This window comes from Falco rusticolus, chromosome 6, assembly GCF_015220075.1.
Source record: "Falco rusticolus isolate bFalRus1 chromosome 6, bFalRus1.pri, whole genome shotgun sequence".
Classification (NCBI taxonomy): domain Eukaryota; kingdom Metazoa; phylum Chordata; class Aves; order Falconiformes; family Falconidae; genus Falco; species Falco rusticolus.
In genome coordinates, this window is record NC_051192.1 from 59,858,764 (window position 1) to 59,886,420 (window position 27,657).

Below are 27,657 nucleotides of genomic sequence, written 5' to 3' on the forward strand. Positions count from 1 at the left end.
TCATCTTGCTCAGCCCCCCCGCTCAAGCAGGGACACCTAAGACCTAGAGCTGCCAAGGACCACGTCTGGGTCGTTTATTAGTATCTCCAAGCATGGAGACTCCATAGTCTCCCTGGGCAATTTGTTCCAGTGTTCAGTCACCCTCATGGTGAAAAGTATTCCCTGATCACATGGAAGCTCCCGTGCTTCAGTTTGTGCCCATTGCCTCTGGGTACCACTAAGAAGAGCCTGGCCCCTCCCCCCTGCACTGTCCCAGAAGGTATTTGCATACATTGACGAGACCCCCTTGAGATTTCTCTTCTCTAGGCTGAACAGTCCCAGCTGTCTCACCCTTTCCTCACAGAAGAGATGTTCCAGTACCTTCGTTGTCTTCATGGCCCTTCACTAGATTCTCTCCAGTAGCTCCACTGTTCATTTTAGAACTGCTTGTTTTAATTTCAGAAGTTGTAGCATTTACTTTTTAAGCAGAGGATTATTAGATCATTCCTAGAGATCATCTTTTATTTCTGTCAAGATATTCTGTATATATTGTACTTTTTCATTATTTTTTTTTTTAATTAGTGGAAGTACTGAGGTCACTGTTGTGGACTAGCCTGCAGAATACTGCTGTTAACCTCATCACCTCCAGCGTACCATTCTTCCAAATATCCTGTTATCTTCTCCTTAGTGGCATACTTGCTGTGCTGTTCTTGCATCAATCTTCACCTTCATTATAACTAGTAATCCCCTTGTTGACCCGTGTTTGATGTACATCAAATGATTTCTGGAAAATGCAAAGGAATTTAAGTTTACATGTTATGATTTGACAACAGATGTTGTGTATCCCTGGTTAAAAAAAGATCTGCTTTTATGTACTGAATGGCACAAACTGTGGCTACTACTCTCGAGTTTACAGTGTAGTGTTGTCATGGTACTTACTAATATAAAAAAACAGAATAGAGCATCTGCCTCTAAAATATTAGGTGACTTATTGAGTATTTTTTTAAAAAAAAATAGATCATCATCATCCTCTTATACATACATCATTGCTTGATGGGTTAAAAAGTGTTCTGTTTGCATTGAAGTATTGATTCTAATTTTAAGAGGTTGGGTACAGGAAGGCTTGCTGTGTTGGAAAGTGAGAGGGATGGTGCTATGGCCATCGGAACAGAAGAGACAGGACAGTGTGTGGGATTTCTTTCTTTTTCTTCTCTTTTTTTTTTTTTTTGTTTTTCTTCTGAAATGTATTTCAATGAAGACTTTTATTTGTCCTCAAATATATTTCTTTCTTTCAATTTTGATGCTTGTGTTCTGTCTCCTTTACTTTGCATACGTGTTATGCAGTGTATGGTGCTGAATATTTTTTTAGGGGTTGTTGTAACTAAGTTATTACAAGAGGGTTGTGGATTTTTTGCTTTTTTGGGTGGTTTGGGTTTTTTTTTTGTTTGGGGGGGAGGTTTAACTATCAAAGCAATAGTTGTAATACAAAGACTTCTGATAGCTGGTTGTAAAGATTTTTCAGCATTATATTATCTCCTGACATTTTGCTTTTCTACTCGGCATCATTTATCCTATTTTAATTTTATAATATCTGTAGTAACCATCATAGTGGAATATAATGATATGTTGGATTGAGCATCTAAAAATCAGAATTAAGGTGTATGGATGTGTCTGCTGTTTACCTAGGGTTGTGAGAAAGTCATTGACTCCACCTGTAAGCCTTGTTTAGCATAGATCAAGATATAGCGTACATCTGTGCTGGTAAATGACAAAAAAACCCTGGGAGGATATGGTCTCTAATCTGTAATTTTTTTCTACTTTTACCTTTATTATTATACATGGATCATGATGATTGTGTAGAAAAATTTACTAAAACATTAGTACAAAGTCTCTCGCCCCTGGATTGTTGAAAACAATGTAAAGAATCTAAGAAAGTTGTTAAACAAAATATGGTAAGGTTGTTCAAGTTTATGGAGTTAACATGGGTCTTGTATTAATATAATCTTGTAAACTAATTTACAGACTGTTGCAACAGTATTTTGTAGTAGTTTGTGTTGTGTAAAGGCTTTTTACCTTAGTTACGCATGGCTTTTTAATTAAAGAATCTAAACCAGCAGTATTCACATTAAATATTTTTTTTTTAAAATTGCCTATGTCAGGTATTTTAGGATCTAATTCCAGATAGTATTGTTCTTGGAATTATCCGGAAGAAGAAAAATAAAAACAAAACCTCCAAACCCCAGCATCAGCCTTAGCAGCATTGCTCCTATATCAGCCTAAAACCAAAACCCACATGTCTGTTTGAGCTATACTAACTTATAATAAAAATTAATATGAAGTTCATTTCAGGATTTGATCACTTAACAGATTCTCCATCTATTGCTTTGTTAAATGGTTATACAATGACAGAAAATCAGACATGTACAGAGTAGAGCTGGACATCTTCACACCTTCTTTTAGTCTGCAAATACTGAGTGTTTCTGTGATCTTAGGGAGAGCTTTGAGAATCTACATACCAGTTGTGCTAAAACACTGTAGGTGTTGCAACTAAATCAAATGGTAACTGTGATACATAACAACTAGTGTTGCTTTGTAATTGAAAACTGAGGCTTTAGGTTTAGCACAAAGGTCAGGCAAGACACTGTTATAGAGATCCAAAGTGTTATGTAGAGTATGTACCTGTCTTTGGAGGATCTCTGTAGTTTCCAGTTTTGTTTTTTCTTCTTTTCTTTTAATCCCCCCAATGTACTAACGAGTGTAAAAAAAAATGCAAGAAGGCACAGTTTGTGTATTTTTATTTAACAGTGATTCCAGTTTCTTGGTTTATGAAAAAAAAATATTAAAAAGAAGCCATTACTTTTCTAATGTAAATATTCATTTTCATGTCGTGTGTAGGGTCTTAGTGTAACTTTTTCTTCTTTTCTTTCACATCTCTCCTCTGTAAGAACACTTGAAGAAAATGTCTACAAGATTGCTATTTCTTTGGCTCAGCGATACAATGTTCCACTTTGGGAAGTTTATATGACCCATCTGGAATTTTTATTCACTGACAGTGGGTAAGTTGTCTCCCCTGCAAATACACATGCAATTCTCTTACACAGAAATATGTGCTAACCTGTGAAAGAATTGAAGTATATTGAGGGTAGAATTTGGTTTATGTTTTCATATTTCTTGTGTTGTGACAGTTGGGAATTTTTGTCTTTTACATGTGATGCTTTTGTGACCAGCCATGAAAATAGGTGTTAAAAGCAAGGATGAAAGTCCAGATGTCTTACTGTACTTGTGACTTCTGTTTCAGTGTTTAGGTTTCCATGGCTTTGAATGCTTAGTGCTCTCTTCTGATAGTAACTTATGTTGTAGTTATTTTTACAGTCCCTTGGAATATGTCCTGAAGCTTGATAGTTTCTATATAATTATTCATTTTTGGGCAATAATACAAAAAAAGTGTTCCTATTTATTGACATCCCTTCTGCATAATAGCAAAGGGAAATAAATGTGTTGGAGCTTACCATTCCCATCATTCATCTATTCTCAGTTTCAGTTTTTTTGTAGAAGCAATTTTTTTACAGTATTTCTTTGGAACTGTTCTAGCCTACAAGATTATGGCAGACCAGACCTGGCATGTTGGGGGCATGATGGGGAGGGATGTTTTTTGTTTCTATTCCAGAGTTGGTTCCAGGATCTTGTCTTACTGTTCGTTTTTTTTTTTTTTTTTTTTTTTTTTTTTTTTTTTTTTTTTTTACCTTTGACATCTTGTCAGTCAGACAAGTACTTTTTGCCCACTGAAAGATGAATAAACCCATTCAGTGGAAGACTAAGCTACTTGCTTGAATAGTGCATTCAGATGACAGTGATGTAGAGCCCCCTGTGTAATACAGCAGCTTTTATCTACTGTTCCAACAGCCATGATCAAATTAGCCTAGTTTGTTTCAGATTTTGAATTGTGAAAGTAGCTTTAGCTGGCAGCAGTAGTTGTACCTCTCTTAACATTAACTATTAATTAAAAAGCATTAGAACATTTTATAAAACATAAGGCATAAAACCTAAAGCCTGATAGATGTTGGTGCAAGGTCTGGGAAGATGAAGTAGCATTCTGAGATTTTCTTTGCTTCCTCCAGAAAACAGAGAAGTCATACCCTCTAAATTTTGATGCTGCTAAATTATTTAAACAAAATACATAGTCAGGATATAAACATGACAACACTGGCATAAATGTGAAAGAGCCAGCTGACTTGTCTGGGTCTGAAATGTTACCTAAGGTATTTTGTAACAGTTTTCTGTCATCTTCTTTGTTCTTATCCTCCATGAGTTAGTATTCATAGAATTCTGAAATCGCTGAAGTACAAAGTGGCAACCTTTTCCCTTATGAAATTAAAAAAAAAATCTTAAAAATTGATGTATAATAGCATAATATGCTGCTGAACATGTTTTTGTTTTATCATAATTTCATTTTAAAGTTGATTGACAGCATATGGCCATTACAGTATGTTTTAATCTTGGGATTGTGGCATTAATAATGCATTCCTTGTTATTCATTCATTCTAAACTAGAAAGAAGTTTATTATAAGACTTAATCTGTTTAACAAAATATGCAGTCTTTCTGTATGCCACTTTGAATAGGGAGAAGCTCAAAAGAAGCACTTACATAGTTTGTATTAACTATTTATTAGATTGCTTGATGACAAACACACATCCCATGTTTTTGTTATGTTTAGAATTTTTTTAATTCTATGGGAATTTAATTGGTTCTTTTGAAGAATCTTAGCACATTTAATTCCCCAAAATCTATAAAACGCATTTTATGATTTAAGCAACAGAAAATTTTATATGCCTGTCACACAATCTGTTATTCTAGAATCTTTCTGAACAGCATAATGGAGGCTTCTATCTATCATCACCTCTGCCCCAAAAACAAATGGGAAACCTCTGTAGATCCTGTTGGTGTAATTTAATGTCCATCTAGCCTTTAGCTTGAACTTTGGGTGTGGACAGAAGAATATATTCAGATCACACTCTTGAAATACATCAGGCCCAAGTGTCTGTTCTGTCTGATACTAGGAGTGAATGATACTTTATCTCCATTAATATCGTATTTATTGCCATTAATATGGTAGAACACTTAAAAAAATAACAAGAATTTAGAGAATGAAAATAATGCTTCTAAGGTTGACAACCTAACTGAGTAGGTTCTAGATGTAAAAATAACTCAGAAATAACTTAGTCTCTCTCAGAAATCAATGAGTAATTTTTAAACTGATAGAAAGTTGTGTTTGTAGTATTTGCTGTAGGAAAATAATCTTTAGGAATGAAAAAGGTATCAGAGAAACACTAACTTATATGTGGCATTTATACTCAGGAAAAATTGATGTAAAAATTCTAATTTAATCAGTTTTAAAGTAGAAGAAAATCAAATGGGATTAGAAGACATCAGATTTCCAAATGAAATGTACTACCTAATGTGGCATATTATTGGACTCTGGGGAGTGTCGAGGTGATGGTCATTTGTAGGTTCCTTCTTTCCTCACATTTTAGGTAAAACTTTCGGTTGAGAAAGGTGTAAACTTTAAGATGAGACTTTTTTGATATGCACATATTTTTCTTGCAGCTGGGGAAAAAAAGGAGTGATTGCATTCAGCTATCTTTTATGTAGTCAGCTGGAGGTGTCTGAATTCATGCTGTGAAAGAGCTAATGTATTCTTTTCAAAAGGGTCAGGAAAAAAATTTCCTGAAGCAGTGAGCTTGGCTGAGGTCAACCCAAGACTTGCTGATATTTTCATAAGCTTTCATGGATAACAGTTTGAGAAGCAACTTGATAAAACTGTCAAATGATATATGCTAAGCATGCGTAATAGTGTCACATAGATTAACTAGTGGGCAAGAGCCAATTTTCAGTGATAATGTATCTATCAAGGCATACAGCGTTGCTTATCAACTACAGAAAACAGAATGTAATAGTTTGGGAGAACTAACTGAGCAGTTGGATTTTCTGTCATCATTCAGCTGCAGATTGTTGGGTTTTGGGTTTTTTTGGGTTTTTTTGGTGGGTGTTGTTTTTAGGGGGTTTTGGGGGGTGGGTGAGTGTGTGGGTTGGATGTTGTGTAACTTTTTTTTTTTTTAAAAAAAAAAAAGGCTTCCTGTACAAATACTGTGGGCATATGTCTACTTTTACATATAGCTACACTTCTCTAAGCTAAATGCTGCTTTGAATTCTACTTCAGTGTTCACGACCCTTAATTTGTATGTCCAAGTTAACAGATATCAATATCAGGAAATACAAGAACTCCTTAGATTTTGTTTGTGGACAGCTGTCTAAGTAGTTATGAATGAATACTTACTCTTTCAAAATGTCTTACAAAGTTGAACCTTAAACAAAGGAAAGTATTGTCCTATCTCCCAAGTGCGCAGCTGAAGAGTCTTTCATGGCACATCCAAGCCTTTAAGGCCAAAATTATTTCTAAACACAGGTTATCAACACTGGAAATAGAAGAAAGAGCACAAAGTCTTGGTCTATTTGAAACTTTGAAAAACAGTCCTGAAGCCTTATGTGAACACATGGTTAAATATGTTTACCCAAGTATTGAAGGCAGAGATCACCAGCGGTTGCTTTATTATTTTACACTCCTTGAAAATTGTGGTTGCGCAGAAGTGGTGAAGCATGCTGTTAAACCTGAAACTCATATCCGACTCCTGAAAAAATTCAAAGCAGTTGCACCAGGTAGGAGAATTCCTGTTTCTTTTCCTTGTAGCTATATTTATTGTTCCATTATGTGAGTGTTGACATGATTATGTTTATTTAATTTATACCTTCCAGATTTAAAAAAAAAAAATAAATTAAGTGAACATATCAGATGAATACAAGTAATTTAGTAGGTTAGTCATACCTTTATAGGAGTAAATTCCTTCTCTTTGTATTACTGGAAATTTAATTTACTCAGTCACAACAAGCAAAAAATATGTGAAACCAGATTTCTGTTGGTGCAGATCAATATTATTGGTAGTGGTTCACAATGAATTTTTAAAGAAAAAAAAATACAGACCGCATAGAGCGTAATTTTTAACACTGCAATTTTAACATGGATTTCACAAGAACTTAACAGTTTACCTTTCAAAAGTCTGATTTGCATAATGTATTAGGAACTGTAAGCATTTGTTTGCTTTAAAGAGGGTAATTTTACTTTGCATGTTATCCTTGATATTAACATCTGCTTTTGGAGATCTACATTATTTGTCTTCCTACATTATCAGACTGTGCCTATAAAAGTGAGCAGCTAGAAAGCACTCTGAAATTGTGAATACTAATTTCAGTTTGTTTGTTAGTCACGTATTAGCAGTATCTTGAATATCAGTTGAATAACTCCAAATCCAGTTTCAGAACGTAAAATACGCACTATATGGGATTATTTGCTCTGTGGATGAATTAATTGTTCAATACTGGAATCTCATCTGTATCAGACACTAGCGTTACTGCAGAATTTGGAGAGATTATGCCTAAATTCATGTATTGCAGAAAAAAAAGGCAATAACGTTTTTGTGAGAAGAAGGGTTACCTTCAGTTCTTATTGATACGTTTAAACACTCAAGTAATATGATACTTGTCAAAGACAAAATTGTCAAGAAGTTACTGTTTGCCTTGAAACCTATTTTTAAATGTTGCTTAAAAAAAAAAAAAAGTCCTTGAACTATATACCAGACACAAATTAGTCACTTTTAAATCTATTAAATAGTTAAATCGATTCTATTATACCCTTAATTAAACTTCTCAGTGTTCAAGATAGTTTACAGGTAGTCATCAAGGAACAACATTAAAGTGTTTGCAGAGGTTGCAAGCCCTAAATATATGAAAGAAAAGATGGCAGCAGAAGTCAGTTCTCTTAGGAATTATAGATACAGAGAATAAAATAGTATTGTTGCTAGGATAACTTGCAAGAGGTTTGTTCCTGTAGAAACCAAAGTAGTAACAGATTCTTCTGTTATAGAGATACTAATGTAAATGGCAACTAGAGAGAGGACACTTAGATCCCTTACTTAATTTACTTGTGGTCAGTGCCTTGCATTTTTGTTAAGATAGATAATAAGTACCAATTGTTACGTGATCAGAATACATCTTTTTTTAATTAATGAAGACTTATGTCATTAGGTGCATAAGGCTTTCCAGGCTTTATATTAAAAAAAAAATAAATAGTACTGTGATTCTATATACTATATATGTATTCTTATTTCTTTGAGAATCTGCTCTTTTAGTTTGTGTTGATATGCAGTTAAAATGTGTTCCAGGGATTGAGAGTTTTCACACACCATCAGGACATCATAAAATCCCAGTGCTATATGTATGCAGTGTATACAGATCTGTCTTCCTTCCCAGTCTGTCAGTATGTGTGATTGTAAAAGGAAATGGAGTAGTCTTTCTAGTTCTGCAGCTATTGGTTTAGTACTGATTGTTTTACAGATAAATGTAGAGTTTGAGTAGATTTAATGATGAATAACTTGTACTTTGCCTCTTTCTTGTCCTGTCAATAGGTCTTAATTACAAAAAACTAACAGATGAAAATGAAAACCCACTGGAAACACTGGAGTCTGTCCTTACAAGTCAAAATGTCTTGTCTATTTCCAAACTGGCTCCCAAAATTCCTAAAAAAGATGGCAGCATGCTGTCACCAAGCTCTATTTATGCTGTCTGGTTACAAAAACTTTTTTGGAATGGCGATCACAATCTCATTAAAAAAACACCAGAAACCATGGATGAGTGGCTACATGCATATGATATGTGTTCAAAGTACTTCGATAGACTTGATCCAGATGATATTGTCACTCTTATTGATGAAGTCACATTTTCTTCAAAAGCTGTCACAAAGGTAAGCAGGCGTATTTGAAGAATTGCAGGCCTCAGCTGAGGTACAGTTCAATGTAGTATAAAGAAGAAAGTCTCAGGAGATTTTTCATTTTACAGTTTTAAAAAATAAATTCATAAATCTACCGTTATCTGCCTACCTCTTCTTTTTATGATTGCCAGTATAAAACCACATTTTTGTTCAGTTAGAGGAGTTAGCTCTGTGGATAAGAGAGTTCTTGATGTAACCACAAAGTCCCTGTATTCTGGTTCAGCAGAGAGTAAGGAATTCTTCCTGTGTATTTGAAAGAATCACAGAATGGTTTGGTTTGGAAGGGACCTTACACCTTGTTCCAACCGCCTTCCGTGGGCAAGGACGCCTTCCACTGGACCAGGTCGCTCAGAGCCCCATCCAGCCTGGCCTTGAACACTGCCGGGGATGGGGCATCCACAGCTTCTCTGGGCAACTTGTTCCAGTGCCTCACCACCCTCATGGTAAAGAATTTCTTCCCAATATCTAAACTAAATCTACCTTCTTTCAGTTTAAAAGTTTAAATTCCCCCTTGTCCTATCAATACCTGCCCTTGTAAGAAGTCCCTTTCCAGTTTTCTTGCAGGCCCCCTTTAAGTATTGAAAGGCCACTATAAGGTCTCCCTGGAGCCTTTTCTTCTCCAGGCTGAAAAACCCCAACTCTCTCAGCCTGTCTTCATAGAAGAGGTGCTCCAGCCCTCTGATCATCTTCTCTGGCCCTCCTCTGGACTCGCTCCAACAGGCCCATGTCCTTCTCATGTTGGGGACCCCAGAGCTGAATGTGGTACTCCAGGTGGGGTCTCATGGGAGTGGAGATGAGGGGAAGAATCACTTCCCTTGACCTGCTGGTCACGCTTCTTTTGATATGGCCCGGGATGTGGCTGGCTTTCTGGGCTGCAGGTGCACTTTGCTGGGTCATATTGAGCTTCTTGTCCACCAGCACCCCCAAGTCCTTCTCCTTAGGGCTGCTCGCAAGCCATTCTCCACCCAGACTCTATTTGTGCTTGGAATTGCCCCAGCCCATGTGCCACACCTTGCACTTGGCCTTGTTGGACTTCATGGGGTTTCCATGGGCCCACCTCAATCCTGTCAGTGTCCCTCTGGATGGTATCCCTTCGCTCCAGTGTATGGACTGCACCACAGACTTGCTGAGGGTGCCCTTGATCCCACTGTCCATGTTGCTGACAAAGATGTCAAACAGCACCAGTCCCAGTACTGACCCGTGAGGAATGCTACCCATCATCACTCTCCACTTGGTTATCAAGCCTTCTGCAACTTGGGCAGTGTGGCTGGAGCACTCACCAGTGAGGACCAAGGCAAAAATGTCATTGTGTACCTCAGCCTTATCCAGGTCTCCTGTTTCCTTCCAGAGAGGGCCCACAGTTTCCCTAGTCTTCCTTTTATCACTGAGGTACCTATAGAAGCTTTTCTTGTTGCCCTTGACATCCCTGGCCAGATTTAATTCTATCAGGGCTTTAGCTTTCCTAACGTGGCCCCTGGCTGCTCAGATAATGTCTCTGTATTCCTCCCAGGCTACCTGTCTTTGTTTCCACTCTCTATAGGCTTCCTTTTTGTGTTTCAGTTTGTGCAGGAGTTCCTTCTTCATCCATGCAGGCCTCTTGGTATTTTCACCCAACCTTCTCTTTGTTAGAATGCACACACCTGAGCTTGGAGCAGGTGAGCCTTGAATACCAACCAGCTTTCCTGGGCCCCTCTTCCCTCCATGGCTCTATCCCGTGGTACTCTACCAAGCAGATCCCTGAAGAGGCCAAAGCCTGCTCTCCTGAAGGACAGGGTAGTGAGCCTGCTGCGTGCCCTCCTTGCTGCCCTAAGGATCTTGAACTCTACCATGGTCACTGCAACCAAGGCTGCCCTTGAGCTTTACATTTCCCCCCAGCCTTTCCATGTCGACGAGAACAAGGTCCAGCATAGCACCTCTCCTTGTTGGCTCCTCTATCACTTGGAAAAGGAAGCTATCATCAACACATTCCAAGAATCTTCTGGATTACCTATGCCCTACTGTGTTGCCTGTCCAACAGATATCAGGGTGGTTATATTTACTTACTTCATTTGTGCTCACCCTAAAATTCACGGTGCCACATGCCTGTGTTTAGTACCAGGTTTCTGCATTCTGAATAGGATGCTCCACAGAGAAGCATTCTGGGCCAGTGCATATGATTTCTAGGCATTATAATAATAGAAATTATAAACTCTGTCATAATCTCCATCTGGCTGAAGGCCCATTATTGTAAGAATGTGCTTATGTGTCTGTAACTTATATTACCAGATCTGCCTGCAGGTTTTTTGCCCAGTGAAACCTACTTATAAGGATATTTCTAACATAAAGTTTTACCCATGAGTTCTTATGTATCTGTACTGCCAAGCACAAAAAAAAGAGATAAGATTTCTTAGATATTTCCGTATTGAAAGATCCTGAGATGTATTTACTAACTTCATCTGAAATGAAAAGATGGTAAAGAGGATGTTTTGTGGGGGTTTTTGTGTCTTTATCTTCTCTATTCGAGATTGTGCTCATTTTCTAGAGATCTTTATTCACCACGTTTAATAAAGTGAATTTCAATTTATTCCCTCTTTGGATATTGTTTTAGTGTTCTCGTTACATTTGTATAAATTTATTAGAACCCGTCTAACCTGTATATATCAAAATTTGGTTGAAAAAAATGTACAATTTATTGAAATCCTGGGAAAACGAAAAGCTTTGTCAGCACAAAATTTATGCTTTGATCTGTCTGTCATGCTAGACACCTTTTATCACTAGTTCCATCAGCTGTCTCTCTCTAAAGCCTGTTCAGCGGAACTACTGTCTTGTTTAGGTGTTTTTATATTTTTTATCATATGTTAGGACTAAGTGTTTCATGCTTATCAGGAAAGACTTGACACTTACCCTGATATACCACTTGCCAGACCTGACCATGGACTGAGATAGCCAAGGGATCACTTTTGTCTAATGAGAAGAAAATACTGTGTTTGCTTGTGATTGCTGCTAGTGAGTACTTGAAACTCTTGCTGTTAATGTATCTTTAGTACTTCAAGGTTCCAGATGAATGGTGCAGGGAGAGGGTGGATAGCCTCCACTGGGTTCTGTTTTGAAAAACATTGTTTATTTTTCCTTTGTTTATTTCTGTTCAGGATTCTAATACAGTTTCTCTTGTCTCTTAAGATGAGTAGGAGTAGCAGGAAGGAAACATTGATGGCAGGATTATAGTGGCTGGTGCCCAAGCAGAACTTTGTAGCAGGAATCTGTTAGCTTTTTGGGCATGAAAGATGCTCAAGAAGTATTTGAAACAGTTGGTCAGTTGATTTAGTGTGTCCCTTGCACTGAGTTTGGGAAAGAAACAGCTGTTTAACTAGCTTGCAACAAGTTTTGTCTCAGGATCCCATCCAATTTTCAAGTGGAAGCGTACAATGAAAAATTGTTATAGAACCTGAAAACTTGTTTTTCAGACATCTCTTTCCTCTAACTTTGATCTGAAAAATTCTTCATATGTAAAAGCTGCCTTTTGGCTTGTACCTTTTACTTAGTTTTATCCTGTTTTGAGGCTGCACTGGTGATGTGATTGTTCTTAATCTCTAATTCAGCAGTTTTTTCCCAGCCTAGTTCTGTGGCCAAGCACTTTATTATATCAGTTTCCCTTTCCCATTCCCATAACAGGTGCACATTCCTGTATTTCATGGAAGTTCTGATAGTTAATATATGTAAAAGACTGCAGAAAGCCCATGGTCAACATCATGAAATAATCTGTGCTGTCTTTGAGACAGCAGAGTTTTCTTGTACACAGAAAATTTCCAGAGTTCTTCAGTGGACCTTGACAGGGAGCTTAAGGTGAAGTAGTGTTAAGTAGGATTTTTAGTAGTGGTGAAAGATGAATTAGCTCCTTCCCCCTTTGCAGCAACAAACCTCAAAACAAAACCACACACACACAAAAAGAAACTGCTGCACACACACCACCCAGCCTCTCCTACCTCCTCAAAATTTCAAAAGGGGAAGGGGGAAAGGAGAGAAAGAGAGAGTGTAGTCTAGGGAGGTGATGAGATAGCACTCCATCGTTACCCTTGTGGAACAGCACCTGCATCTAAAAGCTCCTCCTTGTCAGAAACAATCAGTACAAGTCTTGAGTGATAAGGGGTAATGGGAGGTAGGCTGTGTAGCAGTGTAGGCTAGATGAGTTGACCTTCAAGGGTACCATTGCTGCTGGTACCATGTGGCAGTTTAGGAAGCAGACATCAGAATATCGCCCACTCTTTGAATATATCAACAGTAGTAAGTAGAGGTAGGTGATAGGCCAGCAAAGTAATAAGACGCTGCTTCTACTTGTGTGAGTCCCTTGATATGGCAGAGAACCTGGGAGCAGAATGTGTAATTGTGCAAAAGGGAATGAAAACACAGGTGCTAAGTGCTGACTCCTGCAACTTCTTGTTCTTACTGAGAAAGACAGGAACATACTGGGCTTACACTTGGACCCTCTTGCAAGAATGTCTGAATTGGAGAAATGGATGAGGAGTTTGCACTTGTGAAAGGGCAACTAATATTGTTATGCTGACTTGTAGCTTAGGGTGTGACGAGGTTTTAGGTGCTCTTAGCTCTAAGAGCTCAAAGATTCTTTTCTCCCATGTTTCTTGCAATCAGTAGAAATGAGTTACTACCTGGAAGATGAGATTCAGTTTCCCAGCCTTAAGTGCTGAGAGAAGTGGTGAAAGTGGGATGGTGGGAACTGTGTGAGCAGAGATGCTAACCTGTATTTATCCAGTTTTGAAATTCCACCTATAGATCTTTTGTCTGCTATACTAAAGAGGTAGTCATCAAAGTTTGCTTTCACGGTCAGATATTCAGCAGAGGCCACTTGACTTTGATAAACTGAATGCACTGACCGTGGAAATTTTTCTGCTTTTTTTTTTTTTTTTTTTAATTTCCCCCTCTTGTTGTGTGTGTGTTTGGTTTTTGTGAGGTGCGGGTTGTTCCCTTTTCTTTTTTCCCTAGTTCTTCCATTATTATGACAACTCTTCCTTGGATCCAGTATATCAGCATCCGTCTCTAGTTAAAGAAGGTAGAGATTGATGCAGTATTCTTGTTGTATTTGCAGTGAATGAAACAGGTGAAGTCCTTTGCTCTTCATCAGTACCCTCTTCACACATTGAAGGACTGAAATATTGATCTTTTGACCACAGCAGCTCACTGCTGCAACCAGTGAAGAGAGTTCCTGACTGTGGCATCTCTACTCAGAAATGCTTTTAATTCTCAATAACTGTTTCAGTTTTTCTGACTAAATAATAATTCAGTCTACCTCCATAGTGGTAAGCTTAAACTATTTGCATGTATGGAGCAGATTTCTCCCTAAAAGGGATATATTCCAAATATTCAGTGTAACTACTGCTTGTATTCTGAGTCTGTCTTCTTTCCTTTCAGCAGCTCTGTTTGCTTTTAACTAGTGCTGACTTCATAGATTCTTAATTATAGTAATGATCATACCAGCTTCTTTATCTTGGTTATTTCCTGTTTATTCCCCTTTGTGTGATCTGAGTAAAGCATTATAGGTAATTTGGGTTTTTTTTCTTTTCTATTCCTTTGTTGCCAGCATTCTGTTTATTGTTCTAGATAGCTATGTCTTCAAAGAACCATCTGCTTCAGAGCTCGTAGGTCATTGTCCTGATGTTTGTTGACTAACAGTTCTCTGAAAAAAAGCAGCCCAACACAACAAAACCAAAAAACAAAACCACAACTGAATACAATTATTTTTTTCAATCACTGTGTTTTTATTATTGAACACCCACTACAAATGGGGATGGGCACAATATGTTGGTTGAGAAGAAAAGGCTACAGCTTTAGGCAGCAAAAGTAGAATAAAAATCAGTGGTGTCATCTATAGAGAGAAGTGGAATTTTTCCTTACACAGGTTCTTCCTTGCAGTCTTCTGTAGACTCCGCCCTATTCATTCAAACTATAGCTAATGACATTGTAAGTTTACTATTCCATCCTTTATAACTTCAAGTTCTGATGCAAAGGAGGAACTCTGCTTGCAACTCAGTGTTTATAATTTAAAGGTTGACTCTTATTTTCTCTGAGTCAGCAATGCTTTTTTGACCACTTTCTTCATGCTTAAGCAGGAATACAATGTCTGTGTTTTGACCACACACTAAGTGGCTGTGGAATGGGAACCTCTTACAACTGGATATTAACCTACATTTTTTTTTCTATGTTAATGACTTTGAATGCTATTTTAAATAATTGTATAGAAAGCTCAATTTGGAAAAAAAAAAAAGCTCAAAGTAATATTCAGTATGTTTTGTCTGGCTGACTGCTTAACTCTGTGTAAAATGCTAAGGAAAAAGACAGGACATGACATTGCCTGAAGATGTACAAGAAATGCGTTAATAGTGTTCTTGCATAGTATGACTGCATTCAGACATTACCTTTAGATTTACTTGGCTTCTTTCTGTCACTTTTTATCTCTGTGCTCCAGTTCAGTCAGTTTGTCTTGTCTGTCCTTGTTTTCTTCAGGGGTATTGACAGTACCTCTTTTTCTAATATCAATACATTTTAAGATACTTTATTGTGCCTTGCCATTAATATAGTTATTTTAATTAAATCTACTTCAAGACTGCGAAACAGGAGACTTCATGAATAATGTCTTTAACTGATTCCTTACAGGTGTTAGAGCTTTCACAGTGATTCTCCAGATGAACTGTGCTGGGTCTGGCAGGGATGGAGTTAGCTTTCTTCATAGCAGCCTGTAATGGGGCTGTGCTTTGGATTTGTGGCTGAAAGCATTGATAACACACCAGTGTTTTGGCTACTGATGAGCACTGCTTGCACAGTGTCAAGGCTTTATCTTTTTCTCAACACCCCAGCCCTGAGTAGGCTGCAGGTAGGCAAAAAGTGGGGAGGGGACATAAGCAGAACAGCTGACCTGGGCTGGCCAAAGCTGTGTTCTGTGTTACATAATGTCACGCTCAGCAGTAATGAACGGAGTTGGACAATGTCTTCTAAGATGGTTACTGCTTGTATATTGGCTAGGCATTGGTCTCATTGTGAGAGGTGGTGAGTGATTGATTGCCTTTGCATCGCTTAGGTTTAGTTTGTTCATTCTCTCTGCCACCCTCTCCGTGTATTAAACTATTTTTATCTTGATCCACAAGTTTTCTTGGTTTTGCTCTTCTTTTTCTCACCCCCTGTAGGAATTGAGAACCAGATTTTGTTACTTCGTAACTGTGTAACCTGCTTCTGAATTAACATAATTTGCTTTCCGTTCTATTGTATCTGATTGGCTTGTGGATAGGTGACATTTGGTTGGTGCAATATGTAGAACTGGGTTTTAGTGGCAGAGATAGGAACTGAACCAAAGTGTTTGATCTGAACATCAGGAATAATTTTTCATTATGAGAGGAACCGATCACAGGCACAGGTTGTGCAGAGAGGTCGTAGAGTCTCCCATGTTGGAGACACTCAGAAGCCACCTGGATATGGTACTAGGCAGCTGGCTGTAGGTGGCCCTGTTTGAGCAGGGGGGTTGGGCCAAATGCTCTCCAGAAGTCCCTTCCAACCTCAACGATTCAGTGTTTCAGTGTTGCTGGGATCCAGGTTCCTGCGGCATTAAAAAGGAGAGTATTCAAAGTTGCATGCTGATCACTAGCAATAAGAGTGGCAGGGTCAATATCTTCATGTGCAAGTGAATGTTACTTGTACAGTACTTTATTAAGAAATACATATTCAGAAGGAAATGGGTTTGAGATGAGTTTTTACCCTGAGGAGTGAAATCTGTTGAGCTGAAATAGTATGTGATGTTCATTGATTTGAAAATGAAAGAAAACTGGTTTTTAGGATTTTTCATTACACATTACAGCCTATAGATTTAAAAAGCTTTTTAAACTCTAAAAGCTTTTTAAAAATAAATCTTCTCTTCACATGCAAGCAAAGATTGAACTAGCCCCTAAGCTACATTTTTTTTTTTTTTAAATCACTGGGTATGCTACCAGATCTCATTACTAAAACTGACTAGAAGTATGCAGGATAACCATTCATGTTTTAGAATACAATAACCAGAGAAATAGCATGTTTGTAGTGCTGCATTTTGGCACTGTGCAAATATGAATGCAAAGTTAAAAGTGTCTTGGAAAAAGCCTGTTTTTTGTTTATTAATGCTTTATTCTGTATGATGCCATAAGCACATGACTTCTAAACTGGCAGTATATTCACACTGTTCTCTAGGATACAACAGTTAGATGGAATACTTAAATTGTTTGCCTTTTGCATCTCTCTTAATTGCATTTTGAACATTACAATGTGCAGTAGAAGGAGAAAAACGAAATATGTAGCAGTTTTCATCTTTTATCATGTTTACAAAATGGATATATATATCCATCTGTGGTCATTAAATTTTAATGTGATGTGAGGAATATCCCCTTTGCTTAGTGTAAAACCTGATATTGAGACCTTGTTCAAAGTAACAAAATCGTACTTAATTACTTTTGGTGGGAATGGAACTGAGTTGCGTTTGCAACCCAATGGTAAAGTACCCTTTGTATTTACCTTGCTACACTGGCAAGTTTTCTGAGCTCTTACAATAATGTCCACCCATTTTGCTTTCATCATTAAAAATGTCCAGTAGACCATTATTGTGGTTTACAGCAGCAGTACATAAAAACAGGAGTAAACCATACTTCTTTCACTGTGTGTTCTTAGGGAGGAGGGAGTGGGAAAGTCTATAAGCTATAAAACTTTCCGCTAACTAATCCTTTTTCTGCCGTTTTCTGCGGCTTTACAAGTAGATTGTTTAATTCACGATATAAACATCAATTTGATTTTTTTATGAACAATGCTATAACGGTTTAATTTTCCTCTTTCTTTAGTAATTCAGCCTCTTTCCTATTCAGTGGTCATACAGGTTTAAGCTTTGTTTACTATTTGTTGTGTGTTTCAAGTTGAGGATTGAAATTGCATGTCTTTGTCCAGTATTCCAGTAACTAAACACCTGATGGTAAAAGTACCTAATGCTGTGGGTTTAGGCAGAGGAGACCCTCACCCATTAGAAAGTATATTGCAAGCATCCTTCAAAATGTACTTGGAAGTTATAAACTAGTAAATTATACATTGTTTTTTAAAATAGCGTTTTAGACTTGGACTTAAGCTGAAGCTGTGTCTTTCCTGACTTAAAAGCATAACAGTTTGCTGCAAGTACTGTCTATATAAAGAGTATTTCCATCTATATCTTTTTCCAACATACTCTTGGTTTCTGGAAGCTTGGGAGTCTGTGATCATTGCCCAGGCTCTGTTCTGAAGTCCTAAATTCCATTCTGACGCACTGGAATAACACTTTCATGCTAGATGGAAGGGTAGGGGAAAATGGCATTCAGTGAATGTATGATGACTCCATGTAAAAATTCAAACTCTTTGAGAAATACAATGTTAAACCCTAATCTTCCTTGTTTAAGTTTAGTGGCTAGATACATCAAGTTGTATGGGTCTTTCAAAATAGTAACTTGCTGTTTTGTATAGCATGTAATATAAATAGGTTGATTTAAAACTTGTGTACCATCTATTGGGTTTTTGCTTACAATTGTGATCTTAGGGATATGTTTTAAACAGTGACCTAAACCTGATAAAATGAAGTTAATTTTCGCCATTTGATATTTTCAGTTAATCTTGTAAAATGATCCTCAGATATCTCTCAATGCAGAATTAAAAACCAAAGATTGTAAGGCTGTCTACAAAAATCCTAAACATTATTAGGGAAAAGAAGTTTCAAATGGCTTAAAATGAGCCAGATTCAACATCAATAAAAAGGACAACAGAAGAATGTAATGGAATACTGATATTTTTTAAATAAATGACTAATAAGAAATAAAGTTGTTTCTCATAAAATACTTTATTTAGTTGTATGCCGTGCTGTAGAGTAGTGGAACCACCTAACCTCTAGGTCGTGCTGTAATACAAATAGTAGTTTACAGATGATGAATGATTAAATATTTGAGTAATCTCTTTCAGCTGCCAGTTGAAGCCAGGATAGAAGTGACTAAGAAGGCTATTAAGGCAGTCAAACATCTTTATGAGAAATCAAGAAAAAAAACTGCTGAGAACAACATGGAAGATGCTGAAAATCCATCAGTTGCTTATGAAGAAACTCTTGATCACTTGCAACAATCTCTTGCTCATCTGGAAACCCTCACTCATAGTTTTATTGCTTACTTGAAAAACAGCGAACAGGTAATGTTTACTGATCAAATGCTTGTTTGGAGTGTTCCCATGACTAGCAGTGACGGACATAAATAGTCTATCGTATTTTATTAATGATTTGTATCTTTGTTTTTGTTGACTTGGTTTTTGAAAATTAACTTCCATCAGTCTTGACTTTTTCATAGCGTATGTTCAGCCTTGGTAGAAAGAAAGACTGAATGATACAGCCCTGTAAATAAAGAGTACGCTGATTTGTGTTTAAAAATTATCTGTTCACAGGATACACTACAGAAGTATGGTTATTTATATGATTTGTCAAGGTCAAAGAAAGAAAAAATCCATGACCAAGCAGTAGCTATGTGTATAGATGGTCAGCCCCTGGACATGATACAACAGTTGTTACAAGTGGCTGTTGGAGATGTAGGTCTTTCTCCCAAAGATATTGTCCAATGTGCTATTAAAAAAATTGTATGTATATTGAGGTAAGTACATTGCCTTAATCGAGGTAAAAAAGCTTTCTTTTAGGCTTTGTTTTGTGTTTTTGTTTTGTTTTGTTGGGGTTTTGTTAATTGGTTTGGATATTGTTGGTTGGTTGATTTATTTATTTTTTTTTTTTGTACTTTGTTTGCTTTGAATGTCTGGATTTTGCAGAAAATTGGGTGGTAACAGGAAATGAGTTCTTGGATCATTTATGCTCCTGTTTACCTATAACTTCATATTCAGATAAGACAGTTCTATTTTTCTGAGTTTGGGAAGCCTGGGCAATCTGAACAAAGCAAGCTACAGAACTCATCCTACTCACTGGAGGGTGTTTTTTAGTTAAAAATTTTGGCTTAATAATAATGTTCCATTACATGTGTGTGCACTTGTTAATTTTTGACAGATTTAGAATTGCACATAATTCTTTGCTCTTAAACAGAGTCAAAAGGAATGTTTGTTGGAAATGGTGCGTACCTAATGCAGGTATTTGGGCAGTAGAGGGCTAGCAATGGCAGTTAGAACACAGCTAGTCCTACAGGAAGAAGTACAGTTTCCATCTTTGGAATAACTTTTTGGGGTATTTTTGGGGCTGCATTGGTTGGTTGGTTTTTATTTGCAATTTTTTCAAAAACATGTTTATCTGTCATTAAAATATAGGCTATACATCGTCCTTCGTTGTTCTCATAAAGAATGCTTCATAGAGTTTTTACTCTTCCTCTTCCATCTCCCTTTGTGTCATACCATATCTCCAAATTAAAAAGCAAGCATGAGTGCTTTGTTCCCTACAGCACTTAAAAGCAACAATGATACCCTTAAAAACCCCTGACCTGCAAAGTTCTTGGAGAGAAATAGGTTTCTAATGTGAGGAAGGGGATTGTTTTGTTCAACTGTTTCACTGTTGCCATTGTTGCTGTTTCTTGCTATTATTAATGCCACGCTATTATGAGCAATCCCACATGCTATTATGAGCAATCCCACATGCTGTACAAGAAACAAGGCTTTATCTCCATCTTTTTCTGGGATTCACAGTCCCAAACCTCAGCAATTGTCTTTTTCATGGCATGACACAAACCAAATAACCAGCCTGTTCATGCAGCCCCAGCAAACTGCGTCACCTTATATTTTAAAATTATGGAGAGACACCCTAGGAGAACAGAAGATGCAGAATAACTAGCTTCCGCACAGTTTATATGTACACATCCCTGAATAACTCTGTTGAGATCCGGGTGAGACCTGGGTGATACAAAGGGACATGAAATGCAGTTGATGCTGACCAACTCAATCTTGTTAACAGCGAGCTTAAAGTCTTAATTAACTTGAATATGATGATCTTCTAGTTGTATATATTCTTTATTGTCTTGCTTCCAAATCGTAGTTGTAATGCTTGTAAGAAACAGTCTAAAACTACTGTAGTCAGTGAGTTTCTCCAGTACTAGTCATGTCTTGGGCAAGGGAGGAGTCCTGCGTTGAAGTCCTGCCTGTTTGGTTAGCTGAAGCCTCTGCACTTCCATGTCTTACAGCCCAGATGAGACATGGCTTATTCTTCATAAGTTTAAGGCTGAAACTGTTTAGTTTGTCTGGCATTTGGGAGAATGTAGTCATCTCTGGGAATACTGAATGCATCCATACAGAAGTATTTTTAACAGTTCTCAGACACGGTGAGGATATGGACACAGGTGAGGGAAAGCTAAGCACACTGAAAAGCCTCTCAGTGAAATAAGGTGCTTTTCCTTGATTTTGTTTGTTGTCAGTTCTAGCTCAGCTTGTCATTTGTAGCACCCTCTGTTAAGATTTGGTAAGAGATTTACTGCTTTTGTAGTCATAGGGATTGTAAAATTCCTTTGGCATGTGAGACTGTCCTTTAAGTTTCAACCTTTTTCCTGCCACAGCAAAACTGAAGATATTTATTAGGGCGGTGAAGTGACAGGGGATGTGGTCTGGGGGCTCAAATGACAATCCAGCTGTACACTGAAAGGCAACTGTACATTGAAGATGATTTGTTCAGGTTGAATGAGTCTGTGAAGGTGCCATTGTTCTTTAACAAGATTTAGGGTATGTGGAAGTCCACAAAATTTGGTAGTCGGGTAAGTGCAATGTGTCCTCTTTCCTACCAAGGAAGTAGCATTCTGACCCATACTTAGCGCAGTGGAATCTGTGCATCTGGCTTGTTGTTCTCTGTTGGAACAGCTTAACTGAAGAGCACACTTGGTTGCCATTGCTGTTGGACTAGAGCTGAGATGTGAAATGCTCAAGACGGCAAGCAGAGAATGAAGTTCTGGGCTTTTACATCTATATCCCTGTCAGTATTTGTGTTCCCAGGATGAAGGGAACCCAAGATTTTTCTTTCTTTTCTCCCTCCCCCACCCTTGTTGACAGAGTATCAATGAGCTCTTAAGAGTCTTTCTGTCCTTGATGCTCTTTCTCCTTCAGAACAGCACAGAAGTATTTATTTTGGCTTTTTTCTTCTGCAGTCAGATGAAATGAATTCATCGGGGATTTTTTTTTCTTCTCATTTGAGGAAGCTCTAATGGATTTAGTGTTGCTGACTGCCACCTGTTGCCTCTTCTGGGCTGGGTCTTTGATGTACTGAATATTCCAAATGAAATGGCACTGTATTTGTAGCCTAGTAGTTTCAGTAGAGATATTTTCTTCCCCCTCTTCTTCCCCACCCCCCACCCCCTCCTTTGGGTGGGAGGGGAAGAGATGATTTTGTGTCATTCATGATAAATGAACAGATAGTTCTCATTTAACTATTCATACAAAACTCTCTTCTGAAGTATTTCTGATCCAAAGAGGCATGCAACAAGTGTGAAAGAGTATTCTGTTGTTAGATGGCTGCTAGACACTTTATCACTTCTAAGACCAGTTCAGATAGATAAAACTTTGGGAATTTATCTTGCTCTTATGCATGCAGAAAAATTATGTGGGCCAGGTGACCGGAATGCACATACCAGAAATAGAGAAACAAGTCTAGCATGGAAAATAATCTATGGCTCTACCTTTTCTTCAGCATCTATGTATATATTACAGCAGACTGAAGTGCCACAAATGAAAAGAAGGCAGCCTGTCAAAGCGTCTGCAGTCTTATTTGGCAGAAAATGGATTTATCCTGTCACTCGGTTGCTTATTCGTAGTATCCTCAATGATTGTAGAGCTTTTGTAAAGAACCATAAGTAATACTGTCTTTCTTGTCTGGGTTTGTGCATCTGATGAAAAATAATTTGCCTTTAGATAATCACTGTTGTGCTGTTTCTGCCTGAAATATAACAGTGTGATGCATCTGGATATAAAGCTCACAGAGTCGAGTTATTTCAACTATAATGAGTCTCATTAACATGCAGAGTATGATAAACCTATGAAAATTCTCCTTTCTACTCTGCTGCTTAACAACATTTTCCTGTGAACTGAAATATTTGTTCTTTATATGCATTGCAAGCCTGGAATGTTGGCAAGTTGATTTAAAGTTCTGGGGCTAAAATGATGACCAATTACTCCTATGCAGCACTCTCCACTAAAGAAGGGAATGTCTGTCTCCCTGGTAGAGAAAACTGTAATGGCAAAGATGGGAGAAGTAGTTGAAGGCTTCAGATAAAATCATTTGGTGTGTGATGTGACCTAATGTGGTTGTGTGTTTTTGTTGTTTGGTTGGGGTTTTTTGTTTGTTGTTTGATTTTGTTTTTCCTTTGTGGGGAAGGGGAAGATCCTTTCATGTCATCTATGCTAAATGAACAGATACTAACCTGTGGAAAGTTTTCTACTACAATGATAGAGCATGAAGTAAAAAAAAAATACTTGAAATAATATCCTCTCTATTATGTATTTCAGTAAGAGGATAATATTATAAAGTTGCAACACTCTAAACACAGGGGGCTATTAAAAGAAAGGTTGTTGCTTGGCATCTCTTAAGCCTGCTGGTATTAATGTGGTTGCTGTGAATAAAGCTGGATGCATGTCTATTGTATGCTCAGATGTTAGTTTTCAGGCTAGAACATAATACAAATGAAAACTTATTAACTACATTTTGCCCAGTACTTGCATGTCAAGGTTAATAGGCAAAAACGGTAATTAAAGAAGTAGTCTTGTACGCGTACCTGGAATTACAAAATACTGTTCAATAAATGAAACATTTCAAGGGAAAACTCTTCAGGTTTGTTTATTGGAGCTTTGATATGTTATACAATGTGGCTGTTTTATACAATAGTTTTGAAAGAAATAGAGTTGGAAAATTCCTTCTTTGACAATTAACCTTCACAGTAGCAGTTGTAAGGTTATAACACTGAACTTGGAGTTTCCGTAGCTATGGTGACAGGGAATGTGACTTAAGGTATTGTATCTATAAGTGAAACAGTCCTGTATGGATGTGAAAAATCATGGTAGCGTCAGTGCTTCACCTGAAAGTCAAGCGTCAATCCACCGCTTCTGTGATTGAAAATATGCATCTTTTCTTTCAGTTTCATAACTATAACCCCCCTTCAAAACACAGGAAAAGATCTTCTGTTACTAGTATATTTACTGACTATTGCAGAAGAACCTTCTAGGAAGTATTGCTTTTATGAAAGATTAGAAAAGTTAGTTTTTGGCTTCATTTTTCAACAGCATACAGTATCACAGGCTTAGATTCTGACACCTTCTCAGAACCAGACTTCTTGTTAAATAAAAAATACAATTATTTGCCTAATGTTATGTACTTATATTGTGATTTCAGGAGCAGTATTGTCTAGTTCTGTTAACTAATTTCATCTCCTTGACTCTCTAATTCTGGCATATGAAATTCAAAGTAGAAGCTCTTGCAGTGGTATGTATAAAATCTCTCCAGCAGAGCACATCTGCATACTTATACATATATTGTATGGGGCACTTCCTTGTTTGTCTATGGAAACAGCTACTATAAATAAAAATCAGTTGCCTCTTCAGTAGAAATCATGCACTTGTGAAAAAAACGCAAAAAATTTTGGTAACGATGGTAGTCTGATTAGACTTATTTAAGATTCAATTTAATCCATTACCCGAGATTACTCACATGACACACTAGAGACTTTCCATGATCCATGACCTAGTTCATGGTTTGTTAGTCAGGGAAGACAGATCATCTGTTGAAATTATGACCTCCTTCATTTGCAGCTCCTAAATGCCTTATCTTAGGTGTTCACCTGGATGTAGCATTTCTTGGAATTTTGGAAGTATTCACCAGGCAGTGAGCAAGAATGGTTTGGTGAAATATTGAGTTCTTGTTTAATGGCCAGTGTTTCATGAAGGTGGTAAAACCAGCTTTTATTAGACTGCGTAGCTAACTTCGAAGGAAAAAGGCCATTTTTTTTTACTATCTCATCTCACTTGAGCAGGGGTCATACAGATTAATTTTGTATCTTGGATATCATAATTGCATAATATTTCTGATTGAAATGATCGTTTGGCATTATGAGTTTTTTCCCCAGCTTTGAACATTCATACCAATGATACTTTATTTTCTTATTTTCCTGAGATTTACAGGAAACACGGAAAGAGGAAAATAAGGCTGGAGAAATAAGATTATATCAAGTATTTTCAATGATACTGTAATTAGGTTAAAAGATTTAGTTGAAGTTAATTTATTCTCCTTTCAAGCATTCTTTGTACTTTATTGTGTTTGAGGAACTTGATTAAATATGCATCACTTTTTCTGAAGCTGAACTGAAATCAAAATAAGCCTTTATCAGTGTAATTACACCAGACTCATACCTAGGAGTTTTGAAGTGAACACTGAACCCTGTTCTGTTGCTTAGAACATGCATAAAATAGCATATAATCTGTGTGGAAGACTAATCCTTCCTTAATTATATTTGTTTCTGTTAGTAGCTGCTTATTTCTAATCATTAATTATTAAGAAAAGAACAAGGCAACAATCTGTAGAAACTTGACATGATTATTTGTCTCGTGAGCTGTAATTTCGTTTTGGTTTCTCTAACCATTAGGCAGTAAAGGCAATATTAAGCTTAAAAAAGAGTGTTAGCTTTCAATCTTTGCAAATTTCTTTCAAAAATAATTTCTTGTTCTAGAGAACTGTAACTTCCTGCTTAGTGTTCACCTTTTTTATGCTTTCCCCCTGCTTAGTAGAATAGTACCTGCCTGTGTATAACAAAATCAAAGCTTTCTGTAAATGTTCATATATGTATTGTACTTGAAAACTGGTTTCACAGATGTATTGTCTGAAACAGTGGTTTTCTGTTTTCAGAAATGCCCATTAATTTTACGTATGTTTCTTTTGACTTGAGTGTTTTTGAGATGTTCAGAGCCTGATTGTGATAGGAGCTAATGGCTTTCATTTCTAATGAGAGATATGAAGGCGTTTTGAAGAGCAGGTCCAAAACTGTCAATATCCAAAATAAAAGTATTGCTGGGCAGTCTCTTTGATATGGAAGTTGCTTAATGTATACTAAAGATAATTTAGGGTAAGAAGAGCTGTAAGATCTCCACTTCTGTAGTCCATAGAATCATAGAATAGTTTGGGTTGAAAGAGACCTTTGAAGGTCACCTAGTCCAGCCCCCCTGCAGCGAGCAGGGACATCTTCAGCTAGCTCAGGTTACTCAGAGCCCTGTCCAACTCGACTTCGATCTACCCCTTGTCCTGCTAAAATGTTTGTCCCCATCTTTCTACAAGCCCCCTTTAAGTACTAGAAGGCAGCAAGTGTCCTATTCTTTTCTGTTTCAATCATGATTCTCTTCTTAGTATGCAAGCTTTGTACGTATTCCAGTTTTCTTTGAAGATGTCGTTATTGCCCTTTATAGATGTCTTTTTATTACAAACTTAATTGAAAAAAACCCACAAAAAGCATAATAATACAGGAAAATTTAAATCTGTCCTGTAAATAGAATGTTGATGAAGAAGCTTATATCTGTCTTCAGTCTGGGAACATATTTTAAACTTTCTTAGTTCGTTTTATTTTAAAACATGTTTGAAACCATCTCCTAATGCATGTAGCTGCTTGTGTACTGCTTGTGTAAAATGATTACTTTAATACTGCTGTTCTTTCTACCATTTTCACACTACTGCAGCATTGGTAATCTTAATGAAAAATGTAATTCATTCCCCACCCCCCCACCCCCCCAGTGCATTCAGTTCTGTCGAGTTTCCTTTTCTGTGAAAAATACACTTTTTTTTTCTTTCTTTTTTTTATGTGCTTGGTGAAAATAGATTTTTATCTTTTGGACACACATGGCTTTTCAGGAGTCTAAAATACTGGATATTTCTGTACTATAAATTATAATTCGCTTGTTTCCAAATATTCTGAAGATGTTTAGGAAAACACTTAGATTTAAACTTCAGTCCTTTAAAATTTATTTAGCTGCCATATGATAGTATTGGTATTAAGAATGGCAATTCTATCATATTCATATATAACAGTATTTTTTGAGAAAAAGGAGGTGTTATGAACTTTCTACTCCTTCTTCAAACTTATGAGTGCAGTATAAATGTAAAATGAATATACTAAGGTTTCGTCATGCAACAGATCTTTCATCTGTTCTGAGTGGAGTCACACGGTCTTAAATCTAGTGTTGTTCACAGAAGTGCTGGTTTCCTATTTAAGATAAAAATAAACCCAGAAAAGTTAGAAGTTCTGAATGCAGGAAGATGTTAAAGTTTAGAAAAATTCAGGTCTCTATGCCATAGAGTATAATAATCTTTTAGGCAATCTATTTATCTTACTGAAGTAATAAATGACAGAATTATAAATACTCTCATAACTTGACAAAAAAGTTGTGTAATTGCAGTTGGTTTTACACATTCCTGTCAGCTGTGCAGTGTATTTTTGGCTTTAGACAGAGCGGTCAGGGTAGTCTGGGCATGTATTCATTCTTATTAAGAGATCATATAGGAAGAGGCTGACATTTTTAGTAGCAGGAGAGTTTTGATATACTGATGAACTGTAGAGAAAATACGCTTCATCCCTGGGTTTTTGAGTCACCTTTAGTAAACTAACTTTGGAACTTTTTCTTTCTTTCTTTCTTTTCTTTTTTTTTTTTTTTTTTTTTTTTTTTTTTTTTTTTTGCCTTTCTTTCTCTTTCTTTAATGCAGCATTGACAAACTCTAGAGGGGCAAACCTGTTGTTTTTGTAGTTTTGTAGGGTTTTTTTGCTGAAAATCTTAGCAGAAAATGTTACTTCATTGCATTATG

The 27,657-nt window shown here is 37.0% G+C and overlaps 1 protein-coding gene across 1 annotated transcript in view; it reads left to right on the forward strand.

The window, feature by feature from the left end:
• NBAS (NBAS subunit of NRZ tethering complex) overlaps nucleotides 1-27,657 on the forward strand; it is a 183,471-nt gene that overhangs the window by 113,073 nt on the left and 42,741 nt on the right. Inside the window, exons 42-46 of the mRNA XM_037391240.1 lie at nucleotides 2,925-3,035; nucleotides 6,444-6,694; nucleotides 8,497-8,831; nucleotides 18,837-19,055; nucleotides 19,305-19,507. Coding sequence (XP_037247137.1) covers nucleotides 2,925-3,035; nucleotides 6,444-6,694; nucleotides 8,497-8,831; nucleotides 18,837-19,055; nucleotides 19,305-19,507 — 1,119 coding nt within the window. The remainder of the gene's footprint in view (nucleotides 1-2,924; nucleotides 3,036-6,443; nucleotides 6,695-8,496; nucleotides 8,832-18,836; nucleotides 19,056-19,304; nucleotides 19,508-27,657) is intronic.